Here is a 13820-nt window from a genome sequence, read left to right as displayed (position 1 = left end):
AAAACTTTAGATCTTTCCTCAAGAGTGATTAGTGTATCTTTTGAAGTAAAAGAATTCAATAATTTTCTTAGTTAGTTTCAAATGCATGCACCTTTAGAGGATTTCTAGGTCCACAAGCAATGTTTTAAGATTACTTGAGGTACAAGGTAGCCCAAAGAACCACTTAGCTTCCCTAGTCACTCAAGAGTCACCTTTGAAAGTCAAAACTGTAGTTTTGCATAAAGTTATATGTTTTAATCGATTATAGTACTTACGCAATCGATTAAATCATAGAATTGCATTTTTTTGTAAGATATTTTTTGTTTCAATCGATTAGGTCATTTACATAATCAAATAAATCATAGATTATTCAACAAAAATGGCAAAAATACAAGCCGAAACAAAATGCAAGATTGCTCCAAATACAAGGCATAAAAGAAGACTTATTTATATTTTTACAATGCTAAGATAAGGGAAAGACAAGCTAATACACTATTTTCGACAAAAAAGCTCTTTGAAATCTTTCTTCTTCTTCCATTCTCTTAGCCATGGCTCATGTTGTAGTTCCTTGGATGAGTTTCCATCAGTAAACCTCTCTATTGTGAATCCAAAAGAAGATCAGAGACGAATTCAAAAGATGAGAAGACAAAGAAAATTATAGAAAATCTTTCTAGAGAGATAATGATTTTTATATAATGAACTTCAGTTATTAAAAATCTATTTATAATTTAAACTTTTTATTATTAAAATCTTTTAGTATAAAATCCACCACTGCTCTTAAGATATTTTCTACGTTGTTGTATAATTAAATAAATTAAGTAGTAAATTTTAAACTTTAGTTAATGTCTAAGAATGTTGTTTTTTATTAGCATATTAAAAACTATCCAAGTGATTTAATTTAAACAGGGAATTGGTCACCAAAGCTGTATAATTCATTGTGGCTCACCATAATTACATTTGATTAAATATTATTACACAGGGAATTTATGTTTTTTCTTTGTAATAAAATTTGAGTTGTTTCTAAATACTACTTATAATTTACCTAAATATACTTATATTTGATAAAAACAACATGTCGTTCTGATTTGGAGTTACAAGTGAAATTCTCTTTTGATGTTTCATTAGGATTGGAAAATCATTTGCTTTTGTGTTATTATAATAAATTTACCGGAGTTTTTCTTATTTAGTAATTTTATCTTTCATGGAAACATGAAAAATTCAAGTATAGGGTAGTTTGATAATTGCTATTATCATTTTTTTAAGCTTATTTTTAGGTCATGTTGGTATTTTTATTATTGTTTTCTTTTAAATAATTAAGGTTTTATCAAATAATTTTGAAAAGAGAAGTATTTGATTTTTATTTGTGGAATCACTGATGCATGGAAAAAATACAACAATAGTTATTTTTGACAATTGTTTGATTATTGATTAGTTATTTATTGGTATCTAATTATTGAGAAATAATTTAGAACCTTGATTAGAATAACTAATAGATTTACCTCTAGATATAGAGTTTTTATCAATTAGTAATTCAACACATTTGAATTTAATGTGAATCTATGATAAAAACATCTAAGGGATTAGATATTTTAGTAGTAATGTTTAGACTTGTCCTAAGAAATTAGAGTTTGTTAGGTTGCGCCGTGATAAAATAAAATTAGAAGTATATTATTTGGTATTTTTATATTAAATTAGACCATAAAATCCAACCATGACGAAGTCTTCACCCTATCCTTAATTTCATAAATTTATTTGCTTTCTAGAATTTATAATTATCTTATTAAAATTTATTCCTTTCATTGTTTCAAAGTGTTTTAGCTTCCATTAATAAACAATCATAGTTTCACTAAACAAACACGAGTAGCATACCTTTTTCTCGTCACATTCAATACAACTGATCATACATGCTGTCTGTCAATTTATTTAGGAATCTCAGATAAGCATTTCTCCAAGAACGCCAAAGTAGCATTGGCCCTACTAAGCTCCAAAATCCAGTGAAGTATCCTATCCCCATGCTCATGTATAAAGCCTCATAGAAACAGCTATCTTCATCATCATTCATTGCTTCAGCTCTTGAAAGATTTACTATGGTTTGATCTTCATCTCCAGGACAACTTTTTCTCAGTTGTTCACCACAAAGATCAATGTTTCCTTCAAAACTAGACCCATCAAAGGTTTCAAAGTGTCTTCCCAATGGAATTCTTCCTGAAAGAGAGTTGTGTGACAAGTCTAGTTTGCCCAGACCGTCAATTTCAGCAAGAGAAGAAGGAATTTTGCCAGTGAAATGATTTCTTGATAAATCAAGGGAGTCTAGTGATCTTAAACTCCCCATCCCACAAGGAATTTCTCCTCTCAGATTATTTCTGGATAAATTCAGAGAAACTAGCCCAACCAAATATCCAATCTCCTTCGGTATTTCACCACTTAAATTATTACTTGAAATATCAATGCTCTTAAGATGTAACTCTGGATTTTTGAACCCCTGTTCCACGCCTTTCCACATCAAGCTTATGCTAAGGGTGTAATTTTTCTCACTATAACCGCCATACATTTCAAAATCAGTGATATTCATCGAATATATACGATTTAGAGTATCACTTGTGTTGATGTTCTTTTCAGTCATTGCAGTCAAATTCTTTAAGCAAGATGGAATTCCTTTTGATAACATATTTCTCGAAAGATCTAAGAATTGAATGCGCTTCAAATAACAGAGTTGAATTGGAAAATGTCCAGAGAAGTGATTCCCTCGCATGTTCAATATTATCAATTGTTGCATATTTTCCCCTATCCATGATGGTATTGGGCCAGAAAACATATTTTCGGCCACATCCAACATAATTAAATTGCTGCAATTCTTCAAAGTGGAAGCTAATTCACCTCTCAGGTTATTGTTTCGTAAAACCAAGACTTCCAATTTAACAAGGCTGCCCATGGACACAGGAATCTTCCCTGTCAATTTATTGTTTCTTAAATCAAGAAAGAATAACTGATGTACAGATTTCCAACAGTCTGGGAGGTGTCCCTTCAATTGATTGTTTGATAAATCCAAGGTGGTCATTACATCTGTGCGTTGGTCACATATGAATGAAAACAAATCTGAAAATTTATTATCAGAAAGCCTTAGGTCTGAAGCTTGTAGTAAAAATTGCGGAATTTTTCCTTCAAAATTATTTGAATTCAGAAATATGGACGGTCTATTGAAAAGCTTCAATGATATATTATCAGGAATTGCACCACTGAGATTATTCTGAGACATATACAAATATCCCACATCACGCAAGTTGTTCCAAAACCATTTTGGTACTGAACCATTAAGCCTATTCTCTGAAATATCCAGATGAAATAAAGAGCGTTGAGTCTGGAGCCAACTAGGAAAGCTAGGACCCAACTTGCAAGATCTTAGTTCCAAGATTATTATTTGAAAAGGAGGAACCCAGTTAGGGACTATTTTTAGAGATAAGGAGTTATCTGACAAAGATAAGAACCTTAATTTGGAAAATTTTGAAAGATGGGATTCAGTGACATCACCCTCCAAACAATTTCCATCCAAAAACAAGCCCTCCAACTCAGATAGCAATGCAATGCTCATAGGTAACGTGCCTGTAATGTTGTTATAAGATAAATACAAATTCTGAAACACGTGTCTGTTGCACCATGATGAATTCCGAAAGAAATGGGAAATTTCCCCACTCAACTTGTTGTTTGAGAGGTATAAACTCTGCAATGTGCACATGTTCCCAAAGAAAGATGGAATCTCGCCTCGCAGTTTGTTACCAGAGAGGTAAAGAAATTCAAGAGAGTTCATTACTTTCCCAAATCCATCTGGAATGGGACCTTCCAACATGTTATGATAAAGTTCAAGTGTACGAAGATTGGTGGTGGAGTTGAAGAGCCAGTAAAATATGGATGATGATTTCAATAGATTTAAGGAGAGATCAAGCGAGACAAGAGAAGACGAAGAATTCGTAATAGCTGACATGAGAAAACTACCATCCCTAAGACTACAATTTCGCAAGTAAAGATTTTGAAGTTTTGAACTGAAGTTGAAGATACCTTGAAAGACCGATGATGACATCTTATTATAGGAAAGGTCAAGGATCACAAGAGAAGGAAAGGTTGAGTGGACTGGAGATGACAAAACAATGTTATTCTGAGAAAGATAAAGCTCTTGAAGATTACGGCTGAAGTTAGACAATAATTGAAATGTTGAGGATGTGAGCATATTAGAAGAAAGGTCAAGGATGGTAAGAGAATTGGAAAAGTTGGAACGTGAATAAAACAGAGATTGAATATGGGTATCTGAAAGAGAACAATCAACTAGTCTCAACTCTCTTAGCTTTGGATAATGAATCATATGCAACCAGTCAGGGTTATGTAAACCATCGATGGCAAGATGTGTTAGAGAAGAGAGATTAGACAGCCAGTGTGCATCCTTAGGTTTGACATCAAAATCACCACCAAGTCCAACAGTTTGCAAGTAAGGAAGATTCCCAACCTGGAAAGGGAGTGCTCCAGAAAATGAATTACCAGTGAGACCAAGGTATCTCAACTGTGACATATTTCCAAGTTGACAAGGGATTTTCCCATCAAGATTATTATAACTGAGATCAAGATACCTTAAATTTGTAAGGCTTCCAAGTTGATAAGGGATATCTCCACGGAGAAAATAATTGTGACTTAAATCCAGAGACAATAAATGTGTAAGGCTTCCAAGTTGGGTAGGAATATTACCACCAGAAGAAGAATAGGAGAGATTGAGATATCTTAAGTTGGTAAGTGAGCCCATGAGTTGTGGGATGTGACTCTGTATAAAATCATTGTAGCTGAGATCCAAATGTCGAATATTTTGCAAGGGAAACAGTGAAGTGATATTGAGTACACCACTCAAATATTGTGTATCCAAACCAGGGAGACGAAGGATGGTTACATGACCTGTTTGATGGTCACATTGAATGCCTTTCCATTTGCAACAATCTTTACTCTTCTCATCATCCCTCCATGTAGACAGCATGTCATGAGCATCTATGAGACCATGTTTGAAGTTGAGGAGTGCCTGTCTCTCGCTCTCAATGCACTTTATTTGTGCAGTACTGTTGAATCGGAGAATGGATCCTGCAGCAGGTAACAAGAGCAGCATAAGTACATAAAACAGTTTCAGATAATAATTATGCATTATGTAGTTGCTCATATAAAATAATAAGTGTAAAACATATGTTGTGAATTATTCATTACAGAACCAACTCATAGCATTTATATGGCTCGTAGTCTGGCTAATTGACAGACCCGTTGATTCTCCTTCAATAAGAACCCATACTTTACGTTATATATTTTTATTTCCTTAACTACCCTTCGGTGGCTTTCAATTTAAATTTGTTTTTCTTTATATGTTATCTTATGCCCAATACTTCATACTTTTTATTTGCTGGATTCTTTTTCTAACTTTTGAAAAATATTCAAGCATTTTTCATATTTTAAAAGTAAAGATTAATTTAAAAATTAATTCTTTAATAACTAAATTTTTTATAGTTAATGCTAAAAATTAATTTAGACTTTAATTCATAAATTAATTGTAATTTTTTATTTATAATAAAAACTATGTTAGATATTAATAATTTTTAATTTATAAATTAATATTTAAACTAAGTAATTTTTATCTTTAAAATTAATTATTATTTAATCATTTTCTTATAATGTTTCAATACCTCCATCTTTCTTGTTAACAAGGACCAGAAAACTTATCTCAGTTCTGGATATTTGATTAGGTTATGTTTGAACGTAATTTGTATACTTCCTTTCAAAAAAAATGGAAAAGAAAAATAATTTTATTTTTTATAAGTTGAAAAAGGAAAAAAAAAATGACTGTATTAACTAGTAATATATGCTTCCATAACAACACAATGAGTGGGCTAGTTCAAAATTTAATAAATCTACAACTTAACAATAATTATATTTATTTCGATGTACTCAAATACTAGATAATAAAAAAATCAATAATCGACAAACATATTTTAAAATAAATATACTTTATGTGAGACAAATATATTATTTAATTGACAATGTATATATCATCGAGATTTTAAGAGTCAAAGGTCACGCATGTATAAATTATAAAGAAAAATATTATGGTTGCGTTAGAAAAAAAAAAGAAAAAAAAAAGACTAACACATTTCCTATAGGTCAACGCTATTTTTATGGCAGTTAATGCCCAACATTCTTATAATGGCAATTGAATACAAAATTGTCACCAAGAATTTTGAATTAAGATTAAAAATTAAATTCAAAACAAAATTGAAAAAAGAAACTATATTCAAAATAAAATCAAAGGAAGATCAATTAAAAAAATTACATAACTAAATTCAAAAATAAAATCAAAGTAAAATCAATATAAATTACACAGTTAAATTCAAAATAAATTTGAAACAATTCAAGTAAGATTGTAGAATTAAATTCAAAGTGAATTTAAGACAGATCTAAATAAGATCACATGCTTAAATACAATAAAGAATCAAGTAAAGATTGAAAAAATAAATTAAAATATAAAATTTGAATCAAAATAAGTTATTTTGTTACATTTTAATGTTAATTTTGGATCCGATACTCTAAAATACGATTTGAATAGTTATTGAATATAATTAAAAATTATTATTGAATAAAAAAGCATGAATTCTAAATAATGAGTTTAAGCTCTATCACAAAATTAAAATCTTAGCAAAAATAAATTGAATAAAACGTTTTCATGTTTCTTTAATCATTTATAATAAGATAACTTATTGAAAAGTCAGCATTTGGAACATATTATAAAGTTAATTCAGAACAGGATAAAATAAAATGTTGGATTATTTTTATAATGGTTCTTAAAATAAAATAGCATTACCCTTGTTATTGAAGATGTGATTGTTTGGTTTTCATTGTATGTCACCAGGAAAGGTTGGAAAATCATGTCTATTTATTTTATAAAATGTCATTATTTTCCATGTTTTTAACTCGTCCTTTAGCTCATGTTCATTTGAATGGATTTGAGGGAGAGTGATTGAATGAATTTGAGAGAATTTGAAGGTAAATTTTTTGTTGTTTATTTGAGTGGATTTTGGAGGTAAGTGAGAGTGAATTTGGAAGTAAAGTTTGTGAGAATTAGTGTACAATTTGGAAGTAAAGTTTGTGAGAATTAGTTTACAATTTGGAAGTAAAGTTTGAGATAATTCCATTTGCAATTGTGGTAAGATGGCAGTGGTAAGAAAGAACTTCAAAGAATGTTAGGAGACAATTTTGGGGTTATTATAACTATAAGGTTATATTAATAATAACATTTTTTAATTATTTTTAATGGAGTTGTGTTGGTAATTAATATTGTCTTTGAAGCTTTTTTTTTTTTGCTAAATTAAAAAGTGGATCTTCTAATGTCATGTCTTGTAACTATTTTAAGTGGTGCTTAGAAGAAAATGTTGATGAAAGGGATGTTATCATTGCTAGACAAAGGAAGAAGATTTATGATATGGAGAATTTAGTGAAAGTTTTGTAAAAAAGATGCAATTGTTAGTATTAGTCATGTGTGTTGTTGGTGTACTGAACATAATTATGTTGTGTGTGTGTGTTTATGTTGATGCCACTATGTGCTTTGATTTACAGGGCAACAAATTTGAATTAAATGTAGGTTATCCAATGTTAATGTTTTGTGTTTTATAATCTCTAGAAATGAATGATTGATTGAAATTTTTATTGGTTTGAAATTGTTCAAATTAGTCCCATTTTTAGTTAATTTTTTGTCAATGTGATCCATATTTTGTTTGTCAATTTGATACATAACAAGAACAACAAACATAATATATTAAATACAATTAGTTATGGACTATCGAAATACATTGCTTTCATTAATGACATAATAATAAAATACTAACATTCATTAATTATGGACTAACCAAATATACCTAACCACAAAAGTAGTGATTCCAAAAAAAAAACATTGTTTGGTAGACAAATTTAAGAAAGTACATTAGAAAAGTACAACAAATGTCATTCCAATGAAATTCCAAATACTACGAAGCAGTTGCTCTCCTAATTTCTAATTTCTCCCTTCTGATTTGTTGACTTAATTGTTCTGTGGATTGTTGAGTTGGTTGTGGTAGTGCCTCTAGTGATGGTTGAGAATGTTAACTTGCATGTGTTCGGACCTCTAATGATTGTGAGAATTTTTGAGTTGTTTGTAGTAGTGCCTCTAATGGTTGTGGGAATTGCTGAGTTGGTTATGTTGGTGCCTCTAATGGTTGTGGGGGTTGTAAACTTGGTTTTGTTGATAGGTGAGAAAGTTATGTTGGTTTTTGAGAACGTAAGGGACAATGATTTTTGTTATGGCCAACTATACAATAGATGCTACATTTTTTCAATGCCCACCTTTATTTGGGTGTCATCCCTCCTTAGCTCTCATTGCTCCAACCTTCTTTTTTCTTTGGTCTGCCAAGAAACTTTCTCTTAAATGGTGGGAGGACATTTGGAAATGATGTTCTTTCCCATAGAAGTGGTCATTGACTAGATAGATGATGAAGGCATGTGTTTCTTCACATGTGGATTGTCTAAACCAATTTTGTACATAGTGTTCTGGGTCAAAAATTAAGAACTTCATTGTTGTAGTTCATAAGTGTTCTTGAGGTGTCGTGACTGCATGGTGGGGCAGCCTTCCAATTCATAAGTTTCCTCTCCTTCCTATCTTTTATTTTTAGTCTTTTAATTCAATTTCTTAATTGTTCTTGTTTAGTTTTTAATTGTATTTCTATGTAGGCATGGTTTTCCATATCAACCATGGAATACCATGAACCAAAGGACCCTCATGCCTATAGAAATAAAATGTTACAACACACTCAAAAACTCAGCCAAACCCATGCATTCCCACGTGGAAAACCAAGAACCCATTACACCAACCCAAGAAAACCTATGTTGCACATGTATATAGCATGAAATACATGAAACCCTATTACTATATGTAACTACTAGACTCATGCACCATGCAATACGTAAAACACACTAAAAAATTCCCAGCCCCACCATGTAGTCACGACACCTCAAGAAAAGAGAAGAAACAGTCACTATACACACCAAAGGAAAAGGAAATCATGTGGTTTCATACACCCCAAAGCAAGCATTCATATACAAGTCAACTCTCCTTACCTTACAACTAAGCAAAACAACATTTGTTCTACTCTACTTTCACTCATAGACCTTGGCTTTGGCTTGAATCTCTTCCTCTCAAATCCCTTTTTACAGTAGTTATGGTTTTTCCTCTCCAATACCTCCTTAAACCTAATGTTTATAACCTTTTAAAAACCCTAAAATGACCTCACTTTTGGCCCATGAGCCTAAGGCTACGACACTTAAATGAAACACATCATTTTGGCTTTTAATGAAATTAAGGAAAAGAGGAAAGAGAGAAAAAAAACTTCTTTTTTTATGCATTGGACCACTACCAGACCTATTTACCCAAATTGGGTCGAAATAAATTCGAGCTCTTTCACCATTGGGCCAACACGCCCCAAACTAATATATAGCGCAAAAATAACTATATAAACCTTATTTAAACATTTTGGCAACCCAAACAAAATACAAGAAAACACACACAAATGGATTATTGAATGTCTTATCCTCATACAACCAAACTATAATAAAATATTCTTCATTTTCCTTATTCCCACCCCACTAGAATATAATATAAGAATAAAAATATTCTCCATTTTTCCTGGGTCTTACATGCATGATCAATATTTACTTTAAGTCAATTAATAGATGGAACTTGCCATAATATGTCCTTAAATGGAGCCACCCTACCCTCCCTAGTTTGAATATTAAAAATTTTCAGCACCAAAAAATTAGAGATGGTATTAGTCATATGTTTCTTAAATTTATTTTCTACGATACATAGCAATTCCTTAATTTGAAAAACAGTAGAAGTAAAAGCAGTTTAAATCTGAAATTTACTATGGTTTATCATCCTCCAAATCATCTAGATAATTACAATAATGACAACCACTTTAATCATAAACTGAACAACTAAATTCAAAGAGAAAAAATTGTAAATCCTAAAAAACACCATTTGACCATTCTCATAAGTGCATAACAATAGAATAGTGAAAGAACAAATGAGAAAAATATTTAACTTTATTCTCACACAAAGAATACATAAAGCATAAAACAACACCCATTTTTTGAACCTCCAACTTGATAGGTAAATGACCATACAACAAATTTCAAATAACCAAAGTTTTAGTTGGTGGAACAATGTTCATCCAAATCAAATTCTCTCAATCCACACATTCTATACCGATAGAGTAAAAGTTTTTAGCAACTTTTTGAGAAATGACATTAGTATCATCCAAAATCCAATTAGGCATACATCCTTCTCCTTATTAATCATCAAAGAAAAAAATTACGTAAATCAGCAACGAAAGGAGAAAAGTTCCAATGAGTACTTGTCCAAGCCGAGCGAACAACAAAAAGATAACATTACTCTATCAAAATAAGGATTCAAGCCAATTTAGATATGCAAGAATCAGAACATCAGCGATCGTTCCAAAGATTAATACAATCACCCTTACCTAGTGTCTAAAATGTATTTTCTAAAATAATATCATATGCATCCTTAATATCATTCCAAATTGATGATGATTTAAAAAACATATATTTCTTATACTTAGAGTTAAGAAATCGGATACACATGAGTTTAGCCTCATTTTTTCATAAACAAACTCTCAAACTTAACAGAATAATGCTTTATTTTCCAATTGAATATTAGTAACCTACAAACCATCATTCACCTTAGTACCACACACGATAAATGAGCGACCTTCACTTTTGTATATTTTCTGTCCAAACAACATTTTGAATTTATTGTTTCACTTCAATAAAAAACCTAATAAGTCATCTATAAACCTGAGAACTATAAGACAACAAGCCAACTTATGGAATTTACTAGCTGAAATATTTCCATCAAACTAAGAAACTTTTCCTTCGAATAATCCAACTTATTATCAATCTAATGCTAAAAAACCCATGTCTTAGAAGTCCTAAAAAAACTGATACACCCAAATAAATAAATAAAAAGAAGGAATAATTGGTTATAAGAGATAAACTTCTTGATATGTTTAATAAGAAAAAAAGAAACATTAGTAATATAAAAATAACTTTTAACATAACTTACCTACCAACTAAAGCAAGTGTCATACATATACATCAATCAAAGATGTCAAATATTGTAGATTATAACATCTCCTTAAAAAAATATATTACTTGTCCCTAAGAATATTTTTAAAGGTAACAGTTGCATAACAAAAAGACAAAACTATATTGAGAAAAGTCTACCAAATAATAATGGCGTTTTACCAAAAGCTTGGAAAAAACATAAGTTTAATTTGTCTTTATATAAATTTTTTGAAGACTTACAATTTCAAAGTTTATGCAATTGTTTCAAATTCTAAATTTGATGTGATTGTACGAATAATTTTCTAACCCATTAAAAGAGTGAGAAAACGACATATAAGACAATAATATCTATTATATTCATAACTATACTTTTTGTAAATGTTTAAAAATACTAATATATTTCCATAAAAAATGTATTTTCTAAGAAATATGTAATGTATGAGACAAATAGTATAAAAAATGTGCATCAAACTATATATCTAACTTATCTTATTTAAATTAAAGTAAAAATAATTCAATATTTATTATAAATATAACAAAAATAATAATTTATCTAATTATGATTATACCGTATGACCATACTTGAAAAAATCACAAAAATATACAAACAAAAACAAAATCCAGATTAATTCTTCTTTCTATAAACAAGCTCTAAAAACATTAAACGACAAACAATAATAATAATAGACAAGATTATGAGATGCACCAAACAACAAATAAAAACTAACTAAATGTAAAGCAAAACTCACTGACTAATCTAATAAAAACTTAGCTAATAATCATTAATAAGTATATTATAAATTCTCTTGTGGTATCCAAATATTAATATAAAACCTTCTCTTTTGATAAGTGGATAACAACGAAATAATTAAACAATAGAAAGAATAAAAAAAAATGCAAAATGATGTATTTTACAAAATACATAATAAATTGATAGCCCATTAAAAAATAGTTTTCTTTTTTCAATTGTAGGATATGCTTCTTCAAGTAATGTAAATTTAGCTTTGAAAATGGTTAGCTATGGTCAACTTGTAAACACAGTTAATAAAATGCATGAAGAAGCAAATAAGTTGGTCTTTTTCTAATAATTTGTCTTTATACGAAATTTCTGCAATGGCTTTTCAAAGTCTATGCAATTTTTTGAATTTCGAAATTTAACGTGATAAGACATTTAATTTTCTAATCCGCTAGAAGAGTTAGAAAACCTATATATATTCACTTCAAATTATCACCAAAATTTGTCTTTGCATGTAATTTCTGCAAAGACTAAAATATCAAAGTCTGTTCGCTGGTTTACTTTTAAAATTTTGATGTGGTTGCCTAACTTTCTAAAACACAAGAAAATTAGAAAATGTACAAGACAACAACCATGTTTATCATAAATCAAAATATTTTTTTTTATTATTTGAAAGTATTAATATGTTTGGTAAATATACAAAATTTAGAAGTATAACATATGATACAAATAATATATAAAATTCAATATTAAATTATTTAAGTAGTATATAATATCTAAATTAAATAAATATATCCGTAATAAAAACAGCTGCGTGTCTTATTATTATAAATGTCATTTTTATAAGAACACCATACTGATTTTATTCTGTTAGGTTATCACCCAAAAGTACTAAACTCAGCTATTAATCAAATTGTTATCATTTTTTTATTAAATAATAAAAAATTAAATTCAAATTCAAATTTAAAGTAAGTGAATTTTGGTCTTTAACTTTAAAAAAAATAGAAACTTATTTAATGAAAATAAAATATAATGTAAAAATTAATAATCTTGAATTTCTAAAATACTTGCTAAATTAGTGTATTTAATCACTGAACATTTTGTATTTCTATATCAGTTTTATTTAATGAACCTTGTTTAGTGATTATTCACACACACACAAAAATAATTATCTACATCTACCTAAATATTTTGTAACTTTTTCAATCAAGTTCTTATTTTCTGTTTGATTATTCAAGAATTAGGAAAAATGAAGTGAATTAATTTTTAAAATCTATCTATTGTAATTCTGAAACCTATGGAAGTCTGTTCGTATATTTTGGAATTAAACTTTCGAAATTCTATTTATTGCGAAAATCTGGAATAAAACTTTTGAATGTCTAATAATAGACTTACAAAACAATATATAACAGATAGAATTCCAGAAGTTTCATTTTGGAATATACAAATTTCTGTAAATTTAATTTTGACATCTATAATAATTATACTTTTGGAAGTTTGATTTCAAAATCAGAATTTAAATTCTGGAATAATGAAACCAACCACACTATTCACAAACGGGAGGGTCTTAAAAGCACTTACTTTTGTTGGACTCCTTGTGTTACTTCATTCAATTTTTGCTTCCTGCAACCCATGATTACTATCTGCACCCGATATCAGTAGTAAAAAAACTAAAATATTCTATCTGCACTGCATTACCGCTGCAGTCATCGCCATCACTTCATATTCTTCTTATTTGTTTCATCTCCGCTGCTGCAACATTGGAAAAGAAGATTTATGCTTAGAATAATAAATATTTATAGCTTATTGTATCACGGAATATTTCGTGGTTTACTTTGGTTTTACATTTGCAACTTACACGTGGCTCAGAGAAATGCTCTTCAAGCAATTTCAAGTGCACGAATTAACATTGTAATAGCTT

The 13820-nt window shown here is 29.4% G+C and overlaps 1 protein-coding gene across 1 annotated transcript; it reads right to left on the bottom strand.

Moving 5' to 3' along the window:
- Nucleotides 1–326: 326 nt before the first annotated feature.
- On the bottom strand, nt 327–5210 carry LOC124828802 (receptor-like protein EIX2). The gene is made up of 2 exons (XM_047302180.2): nt 1849–5210; nt 327–575 (listed from the first exon to the last, which is right to left on the bottom strand). The coding sequence occupies exon 1, from the start codon at nt 5165–5167 to the stop codon at nt 1865–1867; it is 3303 nt and encodes a 1100-aa protein (XP_047158136.2). The 5' UTR covers nt 5168–5210; the 3' UTR covers nt 327–575; nt 1849–1864.
- Between the last annotated feature and the right edge of the window lie 8610 nt (nt 5211–13820).

Source organism: Vigna umbellata, chromosome 4 (assembly GCF_029865625.1).
Source record: "Vigna umbellata cultivar VRB3 chromosome 4, Vumbellata_1.0, whole genome shotgun sequence".
Taxonomy (NCBI): Eukaryota; Viridiplantae; Streptophyta; class Magnoliopsida; order Fabales; family Fabaceae; genus Vigna; species Vigna umbellata.
Note: the sequence above shows the minus strand (reverse complement) of the source record. Positions and strands in the feature narration are given on the sequence as shown.